Source organism: Schistocerca serialis, chromosome 6, assembly GCF_023864345.2.
Source record: "Schistocerca serialis cubense isolate TAMUIC-IGC-003099 chromosome 6, iqSchSeri2.2, whole genome shotgun sequence".
Classification (NCBI taxonomy): domain Eukaryota; kingdom Metazoa; phylum Arthropoda; class Insecta; order Orthoptera; family Acrididae; genus Schistocerca; species Schistocerca serialis.
Genome location: NC_064643.1, coordinates 116,163,928 through 116,190,268, shown reverse-complemented (window position 1 = coordinate 116,190,268; position 26,341 = coordinate 116,163,928). Strand labels below are relative to the sequence as shown.

The 26,341-nt window shown below is 36.8% G+C and overlaps 1 protein-coding gene across 1 annotated transcript in view; it reads left to right on the top strand.

The window, feature by feature from the left end:
- Positions 1-2,406: 2,406 nt before the first annotated feature.
- LOC126484674 (DNA-dependent metalloprotease dvc-1-like) overlaps positions 2,407-26,341 on the top strand; it is a 56,177-nt gene continuing 32,242 nt past the window's right edge. The window contains exon 1 of the mRNA XM_050108268.1: positions 2,407-2,609. Within this exon, the coding sequence (XP_049964225.1) occupies positions 2,407-2,609 (203 nt within the window). The remainder of the gene's footprint in view (positions 2,610-26,341) is intronic.

The window sequence follows — 26,341 nt, the reverse complement described above, 5'->3', positions numbered from 1 at the left end:
TCATACAAGTGGTTCTGTTTTCTCCAAAGGTCTCTTTAATTTTCCTGCAGACAGTATCTGTCTTACCCCTAGTGATATATCTTACCCCTAGTGATATATGCCTCTAAATCCTTACATTGGTCCTCGAACCATCCCAGCTTAGCCATTTTGCACTTCCTGTTGATCTCATTTTTGAGACGTTTATATTTCTTTTGGCTACTTCATTTACAGCGTTTTTATATTTTCTCCTTTCATCAGTTAAATTCACTATACATCCTGTTACCCAAGGATTTCTACTAGCCCTCGTCTTTTTACCTACTTGATCCTCTGCTGCCTTCACTATTTCATCTCTCAAACCTACCCATTCTTCTTCTACTGTATTTCTTTCCCCCATTCTTGTCAGTCGTTCCCTAATGGTCTCTCTGAAACTCTCTACAACCTCTGGTTTAGTCTGTTTATCCAGGTCCCATCTCCTTAAATTCCCACCTTTTTGCAGTTTCTACAGTTTTAATCTACAGTTCATGACCAATACATTGTGGTCAGAGTCCACACCTGCCCCTGGAAATGTCTTACAATTTAAAATTTCGTTCCTAAATCTCTGTCTTACCGTTATATAATCTGTCTGAATCCTTCCAGTATCTCCAGGCCTCTTCCATTTATTCAGCCTTCTTTCATGATTCTTGCACCAAGTGTTAGCTATGATTAAGTTATGCTCTGTGCAAAATTCTAACAGGTGGCTTCCTCTTTCATTCCTTAACCCCATTCCATAATCACCTACTATTTTTCCTTCCCTTCCTTTTCATACTATCGAATTCCAGTCACCCACGACTATTAAATTTCGTCTCCCTTCACTATCTGAATAATTTATTTTATCTCATCATATATTTTATTAATCACTTCGTCATTTGTGGAGCTAATTGGCATATTAACTTGTACTACTGTGGTAGGCCTGGGCTTCATGTCTATTTTTGCTACAACAATGCGATCACTATGATGTTTGTAGTAGCTTACCCGTGCTCCTATTTTTTTTATTCATTATTAAATCTACTCCTGCAGTACCCCTATTTGATTTAGTATTTATAACACTGTATTCACCTGACCAGAAGTCGTGTTACTCCTGCCACCCAATTTCACTAATTCCCATTATATCTAGTTTTAACCTATCCATTTCCCTTTTTAAATTTTCTAACCTGCCTGCCCGATTAAGGGATCTAACATTCAACGCTCCGATACATACAACGCCAGTTTTCTTTCTCCTGATATCGACATACGTCTGAGTAGTCCCCACCTGGAGGTCCGAATGGGGGCTATTTTACCTCCAGAATATTTTATCCAAGAGGACACCATCATCATTTAACGACACAGTAAAGCTGCAGGCCCTCGGGAAAAATTACGGCTGTAGTTTCCCCTTGCTTTCAGCCATTCGCAGTACCAGCACAGCAAGGCCGTTTTGGTTAATATTACAAGGCCAGACCAGTCAATCATCCAGACTGTTGCCCCTGCAACTACTGAAAAGGTTGCCGCCCTTATTCAGGTACCACACGTTTGTCTGGCCTCTCAACAGATACCCCTCCATTGTGGTTGCACCTAGGGTACGGATAGCTGTATCGCTGAGGCACGCAAGCCTCCCCCCCCCCTCCCCCCTCCCTACCAAACATAAGGTCCATAGTTCATGGGGGGGGAGCATTTTTTGCTATTGTGATTTTTTTTTTCTGTCAGTATGTGTAAGTATTTGTGTGGCTCACCAGCGATCCACTGATTGATGGTGCCAGGGACTATGTATAACATAGTGGTCAGAATCCTGTAATTGCTCAAGCAGAGAGTCTCAAAAGGTAAATTCTGTGATTGTCATTTTAGTCCAACTTGTTTTCATCTGTGTTCAGTTGCAACCAGTACAGTCTTTCTATTCTAATTGTATGCCAAACAATTGTATAAATGTTTGTTAGTGATAGAAACTCAAAATTCTGCTGTATTTCATAATATCGAATCATTGTACCCTGTTGTCATGTAAAACTTAAATAACACTGGACCTTGAATTCAGTGTTAGAAAATATCAGTCCCACTTCATGTTAGGCATTTTAAATGCAGGGACCAACACAATAACCCTTGTACTTGGACCTAGCTTGGTATCATTTAAACAATCTTAATGAAAATTATTGCTATTTATATTGTGTACACACTCAGTAGACAGATAGGTTCGAGGGAGCTGACTGTCTCATGAAGGTACAGGTGGAGCAGACTCTTTCCATCGTACACAGAGTGGTAGCTCGGTTGGTATCTTGCAACATTTCTGAGACAATATTATCAATTTACAAGCAGACATAAAATGAATTACATTCAGTGCATGAATCTCACGAATACCCTGTATATGCGAGATATTATGACCAGTACATAATAATGGGTCTCATTTCATTTCAGTGAGCAGTGATGAGTCAGCGGGCAGACAGGCCACATCCAGCCAGGAAACGCACAGCAGCTGAATGTGGAAAACATTTATCACTGGTGGACCCATCCCTGGAGTACACGGACCCTACCCCAGATATCCACGCACTCTTCCTTCAGTTTAACGACCGTTTCTTTAAGGGGCGCCTCGGCGCAGTGGTGGTAGAGTGGAGTTCCAGAATGACAAAGTAAGTATGACGAATGGAGATGTCAGAGTGGAATGCTTTGCCTTAGAATTCTTGTCGTGACTGTCACGCACATGCGTCTCGAACCAGTGTTGCATGGTTGTCCCACTTTCTGTTGCTTTGGATGCATTTCTCTGTGTACTTTGTCCATGGCACTGCATAATGTACAGAAAAATTAGAAAATTAAAAAAATAAAGCTACCAGTGAATAATGTAACAATGACAGGAACATTAGTGTGTTGTCCATATCCTTTCCAGTAAATCAGAATATTAAGGTGTCACTGAAATTAAATTTGAGACACACGTAAGGGTGAAAGTTGAGAGCTCAGAAGCAAAATGAAAATATTAGAGTAATTAATGTTTGTATACCAGAACTAGAAGCATGAAGAGCAGGATAAGAATTGACTAGGCAGTGATCAGAACGTATTCTTCTTGTGGTGGTGGTGGTGGTGGTGGTGGCAGAAGTTTTGTGTTATCTACAACGAAAGTGTCAGTAGGCAGTAGATCTGTATTATTCAACTAACCTTCGTCCAGAAGTAAATTTTGGTGTCCAGAAAGATACAGTCTTAAGCCTCTTATTTGTTCTTAACCATATTAATAATACTTCAGTAGATACTGTACTGTGGGCTTAATTTGCTTGCTGATGAAGAAAACAATGCAGTAAACAGCAAATAAAGCACGGTTTTGGAAAGACTTGATAATGGTATTTCACATGAGTGTTTTAGGTGAAAACTGTTCACTCTCACATAAACATTTATTCCTTTCACTGTTACAATCTATAATAATGAACAAAACAAAACACCCTCCATGGGGTCACAACTCTTTTTGTGAGTACATGCCTGCCTACAATGGGACCCCAGCCTTTGCAGCATGACTTCTCTTCCTGTATTCCAAGTCTATACTGCCACTATCTCTTTACCTCTCTGTCTTTCCATCAGATGGTCTTTCTGGTTTGCAGTTGGTACATAATGCGGGGCTGTAGTTCTCCATTTCACTTCTGGCATTCTACATCTTTCCATAAATAAATACATGGTCTCCACTTTTGGGTTTGACTTTCTACCACTTTTCCAAATTTTTCAGAACTGCAAATCGTAGAGGCAAGGTCACCCAGTGCGGTCCTTGTTCCACCTTTGTGCCTTTCCATTTTAGCACCCTTCCTTTCCAGTAAGATAATACTCCAAAAACACAGCACAGTACCCATCCTGTTAAGAGGGGTGGTTGTCAAGTAACTGGACGGTTCTAGGCCCATAGCGAATACAGGTTTTGCACTATTGGTGCCTGAGCTGAAACCTCCTTGTGTGTACTAATGAGTGTGTGCCTATCGTGAATGGGGCACAGGGACTAAGAGGAAGATTACTGGCCAGGAATCTGTTGCTGAGGTTCGATAGTGCCCATGGAGAGAGCCCCTATTCAGAGTGGGTGGCACCATAGCTTATGACTTGTATATAAAGTGGATGAAGCTTTCTCCCACAGGTGGTCATATGGCCCCAGCAATCTCTTCAGAAGGAAAGAACACTTTCAATGCAGAGAAATAAAACCCCAAAAGTTTCCTTCCCTGGCTAAAACCTGGGAGGAGCGTTGGGTGAAGCAACTAGCAGAAAAGTACTACTCCCAATAACTGATCTGTACAGACAAATCGGGATTCCTTTTTGGCTATGAAGACTTTATTCTTTGTAAAGATTGTAGAGAAAAAATTTGGGGAAGTTACAGACATCTCCAGAATGAAGAATGAGTCAAATTTGATTAAAACAGCATTCACTGTCCACTCATGGGCGTTGCTTGTTCGTGACAAGCTGGGTGACATTCTGATGACTATTTCTACTCATAATACTCTAAACATGTTCAAGACATCTTTTTCCGTTGTGACTTCCTCTTGCAGTCTGACAATGAACTACATGCCGCCTTGGAGCAATGGGTTGTACACTTTGTAGGGTTGTGTCTAAAGGGGGCCAAAGGACAATATGGATGCTAATGGGGCCTTCATCTTTGTGTTTATGGCGATTCATTGCCTGAAAAGATTAAGGTGATGGTATACCGATGTAATGTGATATTGTTTGTCCCCCCATGTTGGTGCTTCATGTCTATGAAATTCGGACATGTGTCTTCATGTTGTGATGACAGTCCACTATGTGGGGATTGAGGATGACTGTAGCACTCGAATGTTCCTTGTGCTGCCTCCCCCTCCGCCTGCCCCTCCATTTGCATCAACTGTGGAGAGCACCATTCTCTCTGATTACCAAACTATACTGTCTTTCAGAGAGAAAAAAATACAAGAATACAAGGATCTGACTTACATACCAAGAGACCAAAAAAAGTATGAGCATCTACATTCTGCATGCATGACAATGTCATATGCTACAGGTATGACGTCACCCTCTCAAAGCTGTTATGACTCCTACAACAAGCCCTCAGTTTCACTGATTGTCTGCCCCCCTGATAGTTAGGACTCACGTCCTGCTTCTTCCCCCACACTCGCTTTGGGAGCAATGGCTCCCCACCCACCAGGGACACAAATCCCCATCCCATAGGCAGGCACACATCACCCTCGTCCAGCTTGTCAAGCCAGGAAGGGGTCCTGTGGGACATTCCCACTCCTGACTTCCTGCTGGTCTGAAACTGGATACCAGCCAGAGGCTAATGGAGCCACAGACTGTCAGTCTCTGAAAATAATTCAGAGAAGCTCTAAGTCATCCAAACCCCCTAAAGAAAAGAAAGACAAAAAGAAATCTTCCAAGATGAACAAATTTCTGGCGACCCCCATGCCACCGGATCCCCCATGTTGTGTATCTGTAGCTATGGCAGTGACCCTGTGGCCCTGAGATAGTATTTATTAGAGGAACGCCTTTCATGCAGACCCCACAAACTACAAGGTGCAAACTTTAAGAATGACAAAAATGAGGTAAGTTTTAGGTAAAAAGGTTTAACAAAATGCAGACTGGAGATGGTTTTCTTAACAAAATTATGTGTAGTGACTAAGCTGCCTTCCATACCTGCTGTAAACTGAATAGGCTTAATGTTCGGCTATGGGGTGCTCAGAACAAATGTTATGTAATCGAACGTATATGGGTCTCGTCTAAGGTATATTTTTATTGCACTGTAAACTGTAGCCAGATTTATAATCCTTTTCTTTTTTTGCCAAGTCAGCTGTAACTGGCGTACTGCACCATGACATTCTTTTGAACATTATCTATGCCTCAATAGCAACAGGATATGGGCACAGAATTTATTTTCCAGCAAAATATCGCGCTACCACAGTTTATATAATCATACCAAGTATAGGCCTTCTCCCACTTACTTTGGTACAGATGTTATTCAGGAACAGACATTTCCAGTAGCTTGACAATTACATCATATTGAGGAACTAATGAAGACATAACTACAGGATTTAGTGATGACAATCTCTTACTCTACTGAATTTATTAGCACAACCAACTGATAGACACATTATTAATTGCTCCATAACGAGAATGCTATGTAATACCTGACCTGGACGTAATTCCAGTGCAGTAATATTGTGTAAGCTAGTATTGCAGATATGAATTAAAATCATATATTTTGACTTTCTACACACCCTAGAAAACCATTTCACAAAGGATCCCTAAAAGAAACATCAGAATTTCAGCCCATCTGTAAATTCGAATTAAATACACTCCTGGAAATTGAAATAAGAACACCGTGAATCCATTGTCCGAGGAAGGGGAAACTTTATTGACACATTCCTGGGGTCCGATACATCACATGATCACACTGACAGAACCACAGGCACATAGACACAGGCAACAGAGCATGCACAATGTCGGCACTAGTACAGTGTATATCCACCTTTCGCGGCAATGCAGGCTCCTATTCTCCCATGGAGACGATCGTAGAGATGCTGGATGTAGTCCTGTGGAACGGCTTGCCATGCCATTTCCACCTGGCGCCTCAGTTGGACCAGCGTTCGAGCTGGACGTGCAGACCGCGTGAGACGACGCTTCATCCAGTCCCAAACATGCTCAATGGGGGACAGATCCGGAGATCTTGCTGGCCAGGGTAGTTGACTTACACCTTCTAGAGCACGTTGGGTGGCACGGGATACATGCGGACGTGCATTGTCCTGTTGGAACAGCAAGTTCCCTTGCCGGTCTAGGAATGGTAGAACGATGGGTTCGATGACGGTTTGGATGTACTGTGCACTATTCAGTGTCCCCTCGACGATCACCAGTGGTGTACGGCCAGTGTAGGAGATCGCTCCCCACACCATGATGCCGGGTGTTGGCCCTGCGTGCCTCGGTCGTATGCAGTCCTGATTGTGGCGCTCACCTGCACGGCGCCAAACACGCATACGACCATCATTGGCACCAAGGCAGAAGCGACTCTCATCGCTGAAGACGACACGTCTCCATTCGTCCCTCCATTCACGCCTGTCGCGACACCACTGGAGGCGGGCTGCACGATGTTGGGGCGTGAGCGGAAGACGGCCTAACGGTGTGCGGGACCGTAGCCCAGCTTCATGGAGACGGGTGCGAATGGTCCTCGCCGATACCCCAGGAGCAACAGTGTCCCTAATTTGCTGGGAAGTGGCGGTGCGGTCCCCTACGGCACTGCGTAGGCTCCTATGGTCTTGGCGTGCATCCGTGCGGCGCTGCGGTCCGGTCCCAGGTCGACGGGCACGTGCACCTTCCGCCGACCACTGGCGACAACATCGATGTACTGTGGAGACCTCACGCCCCACGTGTTGAGCAATTCGGCGGTACGTCCACTCGGCCTCCCGCATGCCCACTATACGCCCTCGCTCAAAGTCCGTCAACTGCACATACGGTTCACGTCCACGCTGTCGCGGCATGCTACCAGTGTTAAAGACTGCGATGGAGCTCCGTATGCCACGGCAAACTGGCTGACACTGACGGCGGCGGTGCACAAATGCTGCGCAGCTAGCGCCATTCGACGGCCAACACCGCGGTTACTGGTGTGTCCGCTGTGCCGTGCGTGTGATCATTGCTTGTACAGCCCTCTCGCAGTGTCCGGAGCAAGTATGGTGGGTCTGACACACCGGTGTCAATGTGTTCTTTTTTCCATTTCCAGGAGTGTATTTTTGTTCTTTGAACATGTTCCATATCCTCGAATAAGTCTTTACTATGGCTCTGCAGAATGGGCTGGAGATCTACTATAGCTTCATCTAATTGTCTACTGTTAACATCAGTTATAAGCAGTATGTCGGAAACCTTTTTGGTAAACATACAGATGTCATAGTATCCCAGAGATGGGTTTAATAGTTGGAGACCGATGTTAAGGTTTTTATTGATTTGAAATCAACAAATATGGCATCCATCACACACGTCTTTCTCCCAAGCTGGCTCAGCAGCCTTTGGCGGGTTCATACTTGACTACCAAGGGCCCCAGCCTTTGCAGCATTTTTTTCCGTTCTGTGCTGCATGTCCTCTTGCTATTCTTTTCCCCTCACTTGGGGAACATGTCTTGGATGTTATTGGGAATGTTCTGCATTGTCTGTCGCTGACATAAGAATAGTTTCACCTTTGTCTCTCGCTCCCTTTCCCTGTATTTGTTTCTCTTCTCCTCTCGTTCTTCCGCTTCGGCGTTTGAGGTTCCTCTTGTTCTTCTACCTCCCTGTGCGCTCCACGCGTCTGAGGCGTAACAGATGATTGGGTAACGCGTAATTTCCAGCCTTGGGTCGACAGGTAGGATTTGCACGTACCCCCTGCTACAGGTCAGGTCAGGGAGGCATGATGGCCTGTGCTGCAACCTTCCCAAATTGCCCATTGGTCCCTCTGTCAGGTGTTTGGGAGGTGTCACCTAAGGTGTGAATCATCATCTAAGGCGGGTGCACACCATCATGAAGGGAAGCTCCAGTTGGAAGGAGCGCGCCATCAGAGATGCTGGCAATCATGGGGGAGTTTCTCATAGTGAGTCAATAATCTTCCCAATCTCACATACTGAAGATAGTCAGTCATAGTAAATCTGTTTATTATTCAGAAAAGTGTTGATGCAATTGTCAGCCCTGTGAAATCTCACTCTCGTTTACGGAATGGCACTTTGATTTTTGAGACTTCTTCTGATTGTCAAGCACAACTTCTTGCTGCCTTGCCCCTCCACAGCTAACTTGTTTGTGTCGAAGCCCATAGAACTTTGAATTCTTCCCGTGGTGTAATTTACATCAGGTTGCTTGGCGGTCTAACTGATGGCTGTATTCCAGTCTCACCTCTCTGATCAGGGCATCATTGCCGTCCATCGTGTAATGAAAAAGCCTTAGTGCCCACCCACACTCTTCTTCCTACCTTTGGTAGAGTGCTGCTTCCGTCCAAGATCAAAGCAGGCTATGAAATTAATCCAGTCTGGCCGTGTATTGTGAACCCAATGTACTAGCACCTTCTCCCTGCTGTATCAACTGCCTCCTCAACGGGATTGTGCCGTGTATCTTAATAAGTGGGCTGTCCAAGGTCTGGGGTAAAGGAAAAAGTGCCTTATCCAGTAGCTTGCAAGTTACTTGCTAATTGCACACCCTGCATTCTCCTGTCTCGCACCTACTGTCCTTGTTACCCCCCACTCCACGAAGGACATGGCCACACAGATGTGCGACCTCCAATTCACCTCTGAGATTGTGAAATCGCCCAGTGTCAAGGTACCATCGCCATACCCTCCCCGTCAAGCTGTGCAACAAACCGCCAAACTGTTGCCTCAAGGGGTGAAGCCACCAGCTACACAACCAGTAGGCCAGAAGGGTCAGAACGGGTATTCCCGTGAAGACTTCCTCCATCCCTCCAGCCAAACAACACTCGAGTCTTCCTCTAAACAGAAAGGCTTGAAGAAGTCCACCAAACGCAAACAGTCTTCTCCTTTGCCAACTCGAAGATCCTCTTAGATGGTGTCGCCACGTGATACCTTAGCATAGCCAGCCTCCATGTCACTGGTGCACACCACCAAATGTTTTTCAGTGTTGGGCTCCACAGACCGACCATACAAGAAAGCCAATGCCTCTGTGTACGCCATGGAGCATGATCCTCCTGCTTATGTGCCATGTAGTAATGACTCTTCACCGTCTGCTACTTGGCAGCCACCGAGGTGACACCCCTACATCTCTTCCTAATCCTGTCTCTCCTCCAATGGAATGTTCATGGCCTTCAGTCTCACAAAGAGGATTTACTGATGCTTTCAGCATTGCAGTTTCCCCTTGTACTCTGCTTTCAGGAAACTAAATTGCGGTCTCACAACCACTTTGAGCTTTCACATTTCCTACCAATTCGTTTTGACCTTCCCCATGAGGTCGGCATTCCATCTCGTGGGTGCGCCATGCTGCTCATACAGGATGACATTCACAGTCAGTCCATCTCCATTACCCATCTTCAAGCTTTTACAGTTCGCCTTTTCCTTCCCCACCTGACTTTTTCCCTCTGTACCATTTATGTCTCTCCATCATTTAATGTCAGGTGGGCAGATTTCCTTCAGCTTATTGGGCAGCTACCTGCCCCATTTCCACTACTCAGTGACTGGAACGTGCATCATCCCCTTTGGGGATCTCCTAGGACCTCTCAGAGACGTGGCGTCTTGGCTGACCTTCTTAACCAACTTAACCTCTTCTGTCTTAACACTGGAGCACCCACTTTCCTTTCCAACTCCCCACACACCTATTCCCATTTGGACCTATCATTTCGCACTGCCCAGCTTGCCCATCGTCTTGAGTGGTTTGTTCTTTCTGACACCTACTCGAGCGACCATTTCCTGTGTGCTATCCGTTCGCAGACTTCTACCCCATCCACGTGCACACCAAAATTGCAGCTTACTAAGGCTGACTGGCAACTTTACTCCTCCCTGGCAACCTTCAAGGAACGAGATTTCCCCAGTTGTGACGACCAGGGGGAATATCTCTCAAATGTTATTCTTACTGCTGCAGAACGTTTCATTCCTCGCACTTCCTCTTTTCTACATCGTGTCCTGGTCCCTTGGTGGACAGAGGCATGCCGTGACGCAATGCACCCGCAGAGATATGCTCTCCGCGTTTTTAACCATCGTCCTACGATGACGAACAGCATTCATTATAAACAGATGCCTGAAAAATGTCATAGTGTTCTTCGAGACAGAAAAAAGCTAGCTGGATAACATCTACTAGTTGTTTTAACAGTTCCACCCCCTCCTCTGTCGTGTAGGCCAACCTCCGATGGCTCTCTGGGACTAAGATCCATTTCCCAATTTCCAGCTTGACAGTAACAGACATTGTCCTCGTAGACCCTATTGCTACCTCCAACACCTTGGGCCATCATCTTGCGGAAGTCTCGAGCTCTTCCCACTATCACCCCACCTTCCACCATCGTAAACGAGCGGAGGAGGCTGAGGTGATACCCTTCTCTTCTCCGAATCGTGAGTGCTACAATGCCGCCTTTACTATGAGGGAGCTGGATCATCCTCTCACTTCATCCTCCGTCCCAAGGTTAGACGCTATCCACATTCAAATGTTGCAGTACCTTTCCCTTGCGGGCAAGCGCTTTCTGCTTAACATTTACAACTGCATCTGGGCAGAGGGCATATTTCTCGGATGCTGGAGTGAAGTCACTGTCATACCCATACCTAAGCCTGGTAAGGACAAAAACCTTCCATCTAGCTGCCGCCCAATTTCTTTTACCAGCTGTGTTTACCAAGGTAATGGAACATATGATTCATGCCCAACTGATATGGTGGCTCGAGTCTCACAATTTACTGACGAATGCACAGTGGGGATTTGGAGTGTGGCGTTCTGCAGTTGACCATCTCGTTGGTTTGTCCTCCCATGTCATGAATGGTTTTCTGCTGAAATCGCAGAATGTGGGCGTGTTTTTCGATTTGGAGAATGCCTACGACACCTCCTGAAGGACTGGTATCCCTGGTACTCTTTACACATGGGTGTTCTGTGGCCACCTATCCTGTTTCCTTCAATCATTTTTAAAAGACCGAGTTTTCAAGGTGTGTGTGGGTTCTGCCTTGTCGGACACCATTATCCAGGAGCAAGGTGTGCCTCAAGTGTCGTCGTCTTTGCTATCGTCATTAGCCCTATAATGGCCTGCCCACTGCCAGGATCTCTGGCTCTCCTTTTTGTTGACGATTTCGCCATCTATTGCAGTTCTCCATGGACCTGTCTCACTGACCGGCAATCGCCTTACTCCTGGGCCATTGACACTTGCTTTCACTTTTCCACTGACAAAGCATCTGTATGAACGTCTGGCGACGCAATTGGTTTCTCCTACCATCTTTACATCTTGGGACTGTTGTCCTTCCATTCATTGAAACTAAGGAATTTCTGTGGCTCATGCTCGATAGGAAACTCTATTGGTCCTCCCATGTGTCTTACCTGGCAGCACGTTGTATGTGGTTCCTCAATGTCCTATGTGACCTCAATATTGCTTCCTGGTGTGTCGATCGAACCACCCTCCTCCATTTGTACCAGTCCCTTGTCCGCTCGAAACTCGACTATGGGTGCTTTGTTTATGCATCTGCATGTTGATCCATCTTATCCCATCTCAACATTATCCACCATAGTGGCATTCATTTCCGAAGGACACTAATCCAGCCTCGCTCTATCGCCTTCCGTTTCATGACCTTCGCATGGTAATTCGTGATAGTACTTTTGTATACACTGATGGCTCTCGGACTGACTGTGGGGTCGTTGGAACCCATGTCTTTCGATGTCGGCTCCTGGCACACTACTCAGTATTTATAGCCGAGTCCTTCGCCCTGTATTAGGCCCGGGGTACATCTGGCGACACATCCTTTTTGATTGTGTCGTCTACTAAGACTCACTAAGAGCCCTTCAAAGTCTATGTGCACTGTACACCATCCATCTCTTGGTGTAGTGGGTCCAGGAAAACTGCCACTTGCTCACTCTTGGTGTTTCTCTGGATTCCTGGTCATATTGGCCTGCCAGGAAACGAGGCCACTGACACTGCTGCCAAGACTGCAGTTCTCATACCTCCCCTGCGAGCTCTAATGTTCCCTCCAATGACATCTGTGTTGCCAACTGTCAAAAGGTGGTGGCCCTTTGGCATCGCCAATGGTCCTCGCTTCACTGGAATAAAGTCTCTCTCAGTGGCTTGGATGACTTTCTTTTGGCCCTCGTATACAGCTTGTGGTCTCGCGGTCGCGTTCTCGCTTCCAGAGCATGGTGTCCCGGATTCAATTCCCGGCGGGGTCTGGGATTTTCACCTGCCTCGAGATGACTGGGTGATGTTGTCCTCATCATTTCATCGTCATTCATGAGTGTGGCGAGTTTGGGCTGATCAAAGCTTGGGAATTTGTATGGGCACTGATAACCATGCAGTTGAGCATCCCACAAACCAAACATCATCATCATCATCTTTCGGCCCTCCTGCCAGGAGGAGGTAATTTTAACTATGCTGCGTATTGGGCACTGCCTTTTTAGTCATCGTCATTTAATAAGTGGCGCCCAGATTTTAACTATCCTCCAGTTCCTGATGGACTGCCCATTTTGTAACCGTTTACATTCCCATTTGGGTTTGCTGTCAGCGTCATCAGCCGTTTTAGCAAACGACATGCATGCTGTCAACCGCGTTTTACTTTTTATTCCTCAAAGCATTTTTGGCCTTATCCACTTTGATGAAGTAACATCTTTTCTACTACCACACACTTGCACTGTACCTGATTCAACAATGACGATAGAAGAAAAAAGTCAGCATGTCACCAGCTTGTTCTGAGCTTAGTAAAATCAAATATGGCATTTCTTGAAGATAATGCACACATCCAAACAACAAAATAATGATCTTCAGACTACTAATATTAGATATATTTTGTAGGTTCTGGCACACTAATGCAATTTTAAACTAAATTCAGTATTTTATAAGAAACACAACTGATTTTTAAAAATTCAGTATATTTTAATTAACTCAACCGATTTTAGTACATTAACTAAATACCTAATTTTTACAATAACTCAACTAATTACATCATTATACTTAATAAAAAATTGATTTCTAACTTCATTACTTCATTTACATGATTGTAAGATAATAACATGTATTAGTTAACAAAAGTAAGTTATTTAAAAAAAATTACATTATGAACAAAAGTAAATAAATAAAAATATATTAAATAACAAAAGTAAATTATAGAAATTTTGCAATGTGATTGTAAGATAACAAAATTCATTTGTTAAACCAAAAGTACATTATTTTAAAAATTTTACATTGTGAACCCTATATAATGATAATCATTATTTATATTTTTACGTTTCTTCATTCCTTTGTATTTCAGTTTCATTTGCCCTGTTTTAATTATTTCATAATCAAAATCATTAATTAATTTAGAAAATCAATATGGAAAAATAATCTTAAAATCATTATTGAGCTCTAGACAAAGTTGCTCTCCATATCTAGTATTTAAATCTTCACAGTTTGTAATATTATATAAAATATTTATCTCTAGCTAACCTACTTTTTTAAGTCCCTTAGACACACATTGTTAAGCTTCTTGATTAACATAGTTTCCATTTATGTAGAAAAATTTTTACTAGTTTTACAAAAAAAAATTGTAGTTTCTATTTTCCATATTTTTTAAAAACTGTGATTTTGAACTAATAGTTAAATGATTCATTGAAATTTATTATTTTATTTTTTATAAATCTAATTAAATTTATTTCTTATAAATGGAGAATCTAAATGAAGTGCAAGCTACAGCTGAAGTTTCTTATGAACCAACTGAGCAAGCTGAAAACATTGATTGTCCTATTCATTTAAGTAATTAAAATAGTACACAGTTTGTTAAAACAAGCTGCAATCATATTTTTCATAATGAATGTATTGATTAATGGTTAAGGAAAAAGAAAATTGTTCACTTTCTAGAATTATTATAAAAAATAAAGTACCAGAAAAAGTTAAAATAATTAATGCTTTTGATTTGTTTGATGTTCAAGATGAAGCAGCAAATTATGGTGAAGCAACAAATTATGGTGAAGCAACATATTATGCTGCTGATTAATTATATATTTAAATTGTAACAATTATAAAAATTATAATAATTATAAAAATTTACTTTTTCAAAAATCTAATAAATTTTTTATATGTAAATGGAACAAGTTCAACAAGTCTTCTGTGAAATGTAAATTTTATAAATATTGTAATACAGAGAAATCAATTGATAATTTTACTTTACAGAAATATACAAAAGATGGTTATTGAACTATATGTAGACCATGTATAAACAAATATCGTGTACAAATTATAATAAGAATCAAATTCCTTGTGTTTGTGGAAATTTCAAGGAACATTTATGATGAAATCCAAGTGAAGAACATTCAAAGATATTATTAACAATAAATAACAAAGAAGTTGGAACTGAAGAACGTATATATCTTCAATGAATAAAGTAGATGTTGGAACAGAAGAAACATCTATATCTACAAAAAAATGTAAAAGTTGTCAAGAGATTAAAGATTTAAATTGTTATTATGTAAGTCCTTCTCATAAAGTTAACATAATAATAAATGTAAGAAGTGTACTTTAGATTATATTAAGAATACGAAAGCTGTAACTGTATGATTTATTCTTTCTTAAAAAATAAACCTTCTTGAGTAATTGAATAAATCATTAAAACTAATTCTTTTACAAACTAATTCATTGTTAAACTAAATAGCAATCTAAATCCTTTTTTTATTTTTAAAGATGATTAACCAGTGTTTAAAAACTAATTGTTAAACTAAATAATAAACTAATTCTCTTTTTGATTAACTATCTATTGAGTAATTATCCTTATCCACGTATTAAATAATTATCATTTTGTTAAAAATATTTGTCACAAATCTAATGATTTTTTTTGTAATAAATAAAAGAGCAAAATGGAAAGATACAATGCTACTGAACTACAACAATTCACAGTTGCTATACTTCATGAATTTTGTAAAATAAGAAATTTACAAGTGTATTCAAATTTATGTAAAGCTGATTTAAATACATTCATTATTAGAAATCGTCCAATTATTGTTATAAACTATACACCTGAATACAGTTCTAAGACTGCTACAGTGGTCACTGAAGTACGTGACAATTCTTGGAAACAGTCACCATATCGTAATATTGATGTTTTCCTAACTGGAGAAGATAAACCATTAAAATGAAGATTTCCATTTTCTACAGATGTATTTGCAAAATCAAAAACTAGAACCATTAAAGAAGTATTATTTCCTTTTTATAATGATTTATTTGGGAAATCAACAGATAGATATAGAATTAAAGATTACTTAGTTGAAAAAACATTTGCAAACTGATGACAAACAATAAATTTTGAAAATAGTATAGTTACACTTGAACCCGATTATTTCTCAACTTAAGTAAAAACAAAAATTTTGAAAATTGTTAATCACTATTTGAAAGTACATCATGGTTTACAGATAAATTTAAACTTATTTTGTGAATATAAACTAGAAACAACTGAAACAGTTCTGAAAAAGTTCTGGAACTTAGACAACAAACATGAAAGTATACTATTATGACAAAAGAGACTTTAGTAAAAAATATGAACAAGTTAAAGTGATATTTTAAATTTCAGGCACAAGAAACAGGATGGTCATTAAATAGAACTATTGGTTTACATCTAGCAATTAACAAATATGTTCCACTAAAAAGATCATCTTACATTGTTTTACCTAAAGGAAGCTTGTATTAATCTAAAAAATAATGATGAAAGATGTTTTCTATGGTCTGTAAAAGCAGCTTTGTTTGCTGTAGATAAAGATGCTGAAAGAATAACAAAATATAAAAATGTTGGTCTTGATCTTGATAAAAAAGACTTGAAAACATTGAATGTCTTGTATTAGTTGATCGTATTCCAAAAACAGAAAATATAATTAATGTATCTATCAATGTTTATTCATTTGATAATGAAGAATATCAAGTGTATCCATTAAAAATTACGAAATGTAAAGAGGTGAAACATGTAAATCTACTTTAATTCAAGAAAAATGGTAATTCTCACTATTGTTACATAAAAAATTTATCTAGACTTCTCTCAAGTCAAATCACCAAACATGAAAAAGGAAACTTTTTTGTGTTTTGTGTTTGCTACATTTCAATAGTTAAGACTAATTAGATAATCATACACCAAATTGTTTAACTAAAAAGCCATTGTAGGTTGAAATGTCAAGTGAAGGAAAAAGTATGTATTTCAAAAATTATCAACATACATAAGAGGTTCCATTTGTAAGTTATGCTGATTTTGAAAGTTCACTTTTAAAGATGGACAATTGCCAAGCAAATCCAGAAACACCATATACAATGAAACATCAAAAACATGAACCAAGTGGATGTTGCTACTACATCAAATACATATTTGGAAATGATATGGATTCTGTTGTTTATTGAGGACCAAAGTGTCATAAAAAATTTATTGAATGTATAAAACAAGAAATTGAAGAAATTGGAAGAATGTATTCTGAAATTGAAGAAATGAAACCACTTACACCTGAAGAATACAGAATATATAATAATTGTATGGTTTGTACATTGTGTAAATGTCATAATAAAAAAGTAATAGAAAGGTGTATAATCTTGGTATGTGACTGGTAAATACATTGCTCCATTGTGCAATAATATTAATTTAAAACTACAACAGCCTGATAATGTATCTATTTATTTACATAATTTATCTTGTTATGGTTTCATCTTTTTGTAAAAGAACTTTGTTATGATAATAAACAGATAGAACACAATGAAAATAAATACATTAGTTTTGGTAAACATACAACAAAATTAAGAGTGAGATGTGTTGATACATTTAAATTTATGGCTTCTTCACTTAACAAACTTTCAACAAATAAAAAAAATTAAAAATATGAAAAACTTTTTTCCCCAGAATTATTTAATCTAGTAATTATAAAAGATGATTATCCATATGATTACATGGATTCTTGAAAAAAATTGAAGAAACACAACTACCAAGAATTGGAAAATTTTAGAATAAAGTAAATGATTCTAACGTAAGTGATAAAGATTAGAAACATGCAAAATTAGTTTGGGAAAATTGAATATGAAGAATCTTGATGAATATCATGATTTTCATCTTATAACTGATGTAGTATTGTTAATTGATGTTTTTGAAAATTTTAGAAATACCTTTATTCAAGTATATGATCTAGATCCTTCTTGGTATTTTATAGCACCAGGTTTATCTTGGGATGCAATGTTTCAGATGACTGAACGACAACTTGAGTTGTTATATGATTTTGATATACTTCTAATAGTTGGAAAATGAATAAGAGGAGGTATATCACAATGTTGCAAAAGGTATGTAAAAGAAAATAATAAATATTTAAAAGACTTAAATAATATATAAAATAAATTATATAATATATCTAGATGCAAACATCTTATATGGCGATTCTATGATTCAATATTACCATTTGGTGGATTTCAATGAGATGAACCACATACCTTTAATTGTACAGAAATATGTGGATTGTCAAAAGTTTTTAAAATGGTTATCTATTTGAAGTAGGTATAGAATATCTAAAATAATTTGATAATTTACATAAAGATTTACCATTATCTCATGTAGCAAAACTTGTTCCACATGCAAATGAAAGTGAATTAATAACTACTTTAGATAAAGAGTGTAATTATGTAGCACATTATAGAAATCTTAAAAAAATCTATCTATTGGAATGCAACTTACAAAAATACAAAAAGTTTTAAAATTTAAACAAACTAATTGGTTAAAGAAGTATATAGACCTAAACACACAGTTAAGAACTAAAGCTACAAACAATTTTGAAAATGATTTCTATAAATTAATGAATAATTCTGTATTTGGTTAAACAATGGAGAATATAAGAAGCAGACAAGATATAAAATTAGTTTCAGTTACTAAAGTATGTGATAAACTTGTAGCTAGTCCAAACTTTTCAATGTAGAAGGTAATTAATAAAAATCTATTGCTATCCATATGTGTAAAACTAAAATACATTTGATAAATCAATTTATGTAGGAATCATTATATTTGATATTTGAAAAGAATTAATGTATGATTTTCTCTATTGAGTTATGAAACCTAAGTATAGACAAGTAATTAAACAATTTTGTGGTTTAAGAGCAAAGATGTATGCTTCTAAAGTTGGTGACAATTTAGAAAAGCAACTAAAGGAATTAAGAAATGTGTTGTTAAAAACAAAATAAGTTTAGAAGATTACAAAGATTGTTTGTTTAACAATATAGAACAATACAGAAAAAACTAGTTTAATTAAAAGTGCATAATATGAAATATATACAATTCAAGTAAACAAAAAAGCACTAAGTCCCCATAACAAAAAAGATATGTCTTGGAAAATAAAATAGATACATTACCATATGGTCATAATAAGTTATTAAAAGTGTAATAAAATTGTTATATATAAAATTAATAAAACTATTTCTATATAAAATTAAGAAAAAAATTTTATATATAAATTTCTTTCTATGTAAATGGAAACTTTTTACAAAGATCAAATAAAACACAAAGATTTTTGTATAAAAAATCTACAGACATTGAATAAATCAAACATAGAAATAGTTAAAATAAAAGATGGTAGAATTAAAATGAAAGACGAAAGTATTAAACTAAAAGAGGAAAGAATTAAATTAAAAGATTAAATAATTATTGTACAAAATGTTCAAATCAAAAATGTAATGCAAATAGTTGATACTTATATAAAACTAATTGAGTTTAAAACTAAATAGTAAACCAATTCTTTATAAAATTACTTTATCTTTATTTATCCAGCTGTTGTATGAATTATCAAAACCTAACCATTTAACATAAACTTGATTATCTTTCTTTCTTAAAGCTTTTTCGACTAAGTATACATCTGGATATTTCGTTTTCGATAGTTCTTGTTCATAAAAATTTCCTTTTATATCATTGACTTTATATGTTATTGTATCAGAATGATAACATCTCCAGTTTCAAATATTTCTGTTGACCAATTATCTGTGTATCCTTTTTCAAAAAGACCTTCCAGTTTTTCTAGGAGGAGGAGGAGATTGGTGTTTAACATTCTGTCGACAACGAGGTCATTAGAGACGCAGCACAAGCTCGGATTAGGGAAGGATGGGGAAGGAAATCGGCTGTGCCTTTGCAAACGAACCATCCCGGCATTTGCCTGAAATGATCTAGGGAAATCACAGAAAAACTAAATCAGGATGGCCGGACACGGGTTTGAACCGTCGTCCTCCCCAGTTTTTCTAATTCTCACTTTATCACCTTTTCTAACTTTAGCTGTTACATTAGATACAATGTTCCTCATTTTTAAATTTTTTCCAGTAACTTCAATTGGTTTCATTCTTATTGTAGAATTTTTTGTTACGGTATTCCTCAATTAGATCTTTAACTAAATTTAACCATTTATAATTTCCTTGTAAACCAAATTCCAGCCACATTTTTTACGTGTTTTGTTAAATTGTTTAATAACAGATGCTTTTAATACTGAAAAATGGGAATAATGAGTTAAGTTATATTTCTTCATTAATTCTTGAGAATCTTTGTTATAGATTTCTTTACCTTTATCTGTTTGTAAATTATTTGGCTTTCAAACTGTGAAAATTGTTTGGAAAGCATCAACTACATTTTTGCTTGTTTTACCTTTAATAGGAACAGTCAATGCATATTATGAAAAATATCAATTATTGTTAATAAAAATTTATAAGCTTTGTTTATTTTTGAAATTCCTTTTAAATTACCTAAATCCATTTCAGGTAGAGCAGCTTGCCATAAATCATGTATACAAAGATAAACAACATGTCTTTTTTAAAAACTCTTTTTAATTGGCTAATGTAATTCATTAATTATATTACCATGAAAATTATTTAAACCTTCACCATTTACAATTTTTTAACAAATTTACTCATTTTAGTTTTACATATTGTACAAATACCTTCAAGTCTTTGTCTTCCAGTTTAGCTGTTACTCTATGTGGCTTATGTGTTTCAGTAAACTTTTTAAACTTTAAACAATAAATGTGATCGTATTTAAGAACTAAATTCGAAGCATGATTTCTCTGAAGAGCTGTGTGCAATGCACGATTTTCCATTTATATACATAAAAAATTTATATAGATTAAAAAATCTATATATTTTAAATTATTTCACTATATAAAATTATATTTACATCTACCAAAACAGTTTTAAAAGAATCTTTCAATGTTACAGTTATAAAATTTGATTTGTGTACCATAATTGATTGATTATTATTTATTTGATACAGCTTATTAGCCACACCCACTGTAATATTAAAATCATTAAAATTTAAATCTCTATTTATATTTTTACCAACAACAATAATCCTTTTAAGTATTAAACTATATTCAAAATTGTTCATCTTTTTTCACCACCTGTAAATTCAATTATTTGTTTATCGAATACTTTATCTTTAAGATTATTTATCTCTTTAATGTTTTTAACTATGTAATCTGTGTTACTTTAAAAAAGCATTACTATTTCTTTTTTGTAAAATTAATTATGGAATTGTGTCATTGTTAAATTTTGTTTGAAACTTCCATTATTCTGCTTTATTTGTTCATCAAAGTCTTTTGCAATAATATAATACACTTTTGGTGACATATTCGTTTTCTAAGTACTGTTTAGTAACAGCATCCTTTGCATCAACTGGATCATTTACATTAACAAGTCTTCAACTTTAAAACCAATATATGCTTTAGTTACTTTAAAAATAGCATTAAATTCTTTTGAAATTATTTAATTGCATTAGTTATCTTTGGATCTATTGATGATTGAAATTTTTTAATCACATTTTCAATTTTTTCTAGATAGAATGTAGGTGCACTAAGTGCTTCAGCACTGACTGCAGCAGGTTCAGAACTGCATTCAGCAGTTTATTTTAGTTAGATGTATCTTAATTCCAAAAACGTCCATTTATTAAAGCATTTGTTAAGTTTTGTAAGTTATATGAATTTGTTGTTATTGAAATGAGTTTTGTATTGGTAATTTAATAAACTGTGAACAGAGTCTGCTGTTTGGATATTATTGGGTGGAACTCCTTGGATAGTTGTCCTATAAGAATGCATATTTTAAATGGTTTCTTGCAGCCCCCAGAAAACCAACTACCCTCTCACTTTCTGCCAGCCACCGCAAACACACGCCAGCGACATCACAGCAAATCGCCACAGGAACACCACCCATGCCCGGACAGCGAACTATAATCGATTACAGTGCGCGCTCTGAACAAGATCACAGGTTAGCAGCGTGCACCATATCAATCCATAATCCAGAGGTCCGTGGATCGAAATCACGCTCTGCTACCATTTGAAATGTGCATTCTTATAGGACAAATATCCAAGGAGTTCCACCCAATAATATCCAAACAGAAGACTCTGTACACAATTTATTAAATTACCAATACTAAACTCCTTTAAATAACAACAGATTCATGTAACTTACATAAGTTAACAAATTGTTATATAGTGAGCTTTAAAAAATAATAACGGCAGCTTGCCACCATAAAATCAGGAACCTTTTACAACAGTGCTTTTACAGTTTATCCAAAAGACAAAATCCAATAATAAGTTAACTTGGCTTTACAATTTAAACTGATTTATATAAAAAACTTTGCGATAATGGCGCTTGTCACCATAAAATGAAAGAAGCCCAACACACAACCAATAAATATAATAACAATATAATTTGATGCAACCAAAGGGCACGGGCAACTCCCAACGCAATCGCAGAAGAGCGAGCTCTCAACACTTCGGAGCCTTCCCACTAGAAACAGTCCCCGAAATAAACTGCTGAGAGCTCCCCAACATGCCTCCCACAACTGGCCATCTCGTACACACCTTGGTTATGTTCTGTATCACACGGCAGAAAATATCAACACAAGATAAAATTCAAAATACAGTATAACATCCCGACAGCACATGATAACCACAGCGCCATTAACTCGGGCGCTCTTAAGTACCGGAAGCCAACACACAAATCTCACACAATTCTCGCTTCCTAAAACGAAACAATAAAAGCCAAGTGCACATGAATAGTCGAACCACAGTCTTATAAGTGCCTTAACGACACTAAATGTGGCTATTCCACCTAGTTAATAATAACACAATAAAAAAAATACAGAACATACCACTAAATTCTTTTACACAATCAAATTGACTAGATCCTGTTGTTCAGGTCCCAGAAGACCACAATACGAAGTAGCAGTAATTCACCATGTATATATTGTACAAAACCGCCCTTCTTAGGCAGACTTTACCTAACACATCGGCTGCCAAATGTACCATACATGAAAGCAACTTCGGGCAGGACTCCAGTTGAGCAAATAAATTAGTACCAACAAATATCGTAACGAGCCACACACACAGCAAAAATTTCCAACACAGCTTAAAAATTAAAGATTTTTGTAATCTCCAACCATTTTCATCAAGAGTTAAACTGCATCCTATAGCTAATTTCCGTTTTCATTTCATTATTCCTCTAACAGCTGTTGCTGCAATTTCTTCACCAATGATGCATCACTTGCATACGTTCTTTCTTTTGCAGCTGCTATATGTCTTTTTTCTAAATCTTTGTTATCTCTGTAAGCAATATCATGTTGTTTACAAGCTCCATGTAATCGATTTATACCTTTATGTAATCTTTCTTCTAATTCCGTACCTGGACCTCAAAATCTATAACCTGTAAGATGAATTTCAAATGGTAATTTGTTAATTAAAGTGTCCGTATTTACCACTTTTCCATAATGTATATGGAAGATTATTAAAAATCTAATTAAATATGGAATTCGTTTTGGATTATCAGTTAATAAATCATTAAATTTATTTGTTAAGATTTGTGCAATACTAACTTTTTCATTATAATAATTCTTATTTCCAGCTAGTTCTTCACCATTAATTACTGCTAATCTATCATTTAATTGTCTAACATCAATCATGCAAACATATTCAGTTTCTTTGTCTGTATATTTTTTTTACTAAATCACCCCCTCTTTTTTTTGTTCAGGTGAACTAATATCTGTATCATCTATAGTAGATCTCCTTAACTTTGGAAAATAATCATCAACACTTTGTTTTATTAAATATTTATATTTGGATTATTTACAGAGTACAATTGTCCTGTATTATGTAATATATCTGCATAATTTGATAAATCTACAACATCGATCTTTTCATTTATATCATCTATAATAATTTGTTGTTCAGTTAAAAGTCTCATTAATCCATCTGTACTGTCATATGTTTTTTAACAATTGTTTATTTGTCACCATTGAACTCAACAGGTAAACTACCCACTTATTTAATAATACCAACAGGTTTTAAACCAAATACTTTATCTTCACAATGATTAATATCCTTCAACATTCCTTCACTAACATTTACCTTTTTAGTTTCATATGTCTTTTTACTTTCATTTTTATGAATACTTGATTTTTCCTTCTTCTTGGTATTTATTTAATATATCTTGAGTTTCTGTTTCACTTAATATGTAATCATAATTTCCAGGAAAATCATCAGACCAGTCTTTCAATGGTTTAATTGGTGTTATATCTCCAAAATGTTGTATATGATGACTATATGGAATCATTTGTTCTTCAATTTCTCTATTTTCTTCAACTGCTTTTAAAACATTATCACATAAACCTTCAATACAATGTTTTACTTTTTCAATAGCATCAATAACAGGTTTATCTTCCTATTTATATTTCTCATATTCTGTTCTGGGATGCTTTTTCTAAAGCTTAAATTGTTCTTTTAGTTCTTCAGCTTTCTTTCTATTTTGTTTAGCATGTTTAACAACTGCATCATGTTTTGAAGACATTTATCAATGAAGAAAAAACATTAATTGTGTTTATGTTAATGTTTAATATTTGTGTTTAATGTTTATATTTATCTTTATGTTTATGTTTATATTTAATGTTAAAGTTTATTTTAATGTTAAAGGCAATGTTTAATGTTTTTGTTTAATGTTTATGTCGTTAAGAAATGTTAGTTTCATTTCTAAATTTACCTTCACTTGGTTTTCAAGACATTTCTATTGTTGAAAAACCAAATTCATCAATTCCATTATTTACTACACATTTCTTTAAAATTATCAAACTTTAAATCTCCACCAAGAAAAATATGATAAATATGATTCAGATTTGTATCATCTTGTTTAAAAATAGTTAAAAATTTAAATTGTGTCTAACTGACAGTTTCGATATTTTTGAATAAGTTTGATCTAAGTATAATCAATCTATACCTTTGTATGTACATCAAGTAAATAATTTCTAACAATATCTTGATTTTCTAGAATGAAGTCATCAAATACAACAACTGAATTATCTTTACATTCATCGAATGGAATAATTTCTTCATTATTTTCGATAAAACTAACAATATGTTTATTAATTTTATCTTCAATTTTTTACATTGTTTTATAAATTCTTGATACTTTGGTTGTTCTAAACTTTTTGAATAAACTTACAAATGTTTAATTTTGTTCCAATTCAATCATTCTGTAGCTGAAAAATAATTAGCAATCATTAATGTTGTTTCCCGAAACCACTTGGTCCAATTGTTGCACATCTAATAGAATTTGGTAAAAGTTTACCATGTTTGTTCTTTAACTTATTTTCTGGAATTCTTACTTTAGGTTACCCAATCTATTTTGTTCATTTGTTAATAATTTTTTCGTTGATTAATAATTACTTTCATTTGTTCAGTAGTAAATGATTCGCCTGCTTCAACTTAGTGATAAACTATCTATACTTAGAAAACGATTAACTGTTCCAATATGTGATAGTTATACTAATGTTTCACTAGTTGCTTTTTATTCAACATTCCTAACACCAAATATTACAACAAAAAATAATAAACTTTATTGTGATGGAGAAACTATAGAAATACCTGCATCTACATGATTATTCTGCAATTCACATTTAAGTGTTTGGCTGAGGGTTTATCGAACCACAATGACACTATCTCTCTACCATTCCACTCCTAAACAATGCGCGGGAAAAACGAACACCTAAACCTTTCCGTTTGAGCTCTGATTTCTCTTATTTTATTTTGATGATCATTCCTACCTATGTAGGTTGTGCTCAACAATATATTTTCTCATTCAGAAGAGAAAGTTGTTGACTGAAATTTCGTAAATAGATCTTGCCGCGACGAAAAACGTCTCTGCTTTAATGACTTCCACCCCAACTCGCATATCATATTTGCCACATTCTCTCCCCTATTACATGATAATACAAAACTAGCTGTCCTTTTTCGCACCCTTTCGATGTCCTCTGTCAATCCTACATGGTAAGGATCCCACACTGCACAGCAATATTCTAACAGAGGACATACGAGTGTAGTGTAAGCTGTCTCTTTAGTGGACTTGCTGCATCTTCTAAGTGTCCTGCCTATGAAACGCAACCTTTGGCTCGTCTTCCCCACAATACTATCTATGTGGTCTTTCCAACTGGAGTTGTTTGTAATTTTAACAACCAGGTACATAATTGAATTGACAGCCTTGAGAATTGTGCTATTTATGGAGTAATCGAATTCCAACGGATTTCTTTTGGAACCCGTGTGGATCACCTCACATTTTTCGTTATTTATCGTCAACTGCCACCTGTCACACCATACAGCAATCATTTGTAAATCGCTTTGCATCTGATACTGGTCTTTGGATGACCTTACTAGACAGTAAATTACAGCATCATCTGCGGACAACCTAAGAGAACTGCTCAGATTGTCACCCAGGTCATTTATATAGATCAGGAACAGCAGAGGTCCCAGGACGCTTCCCT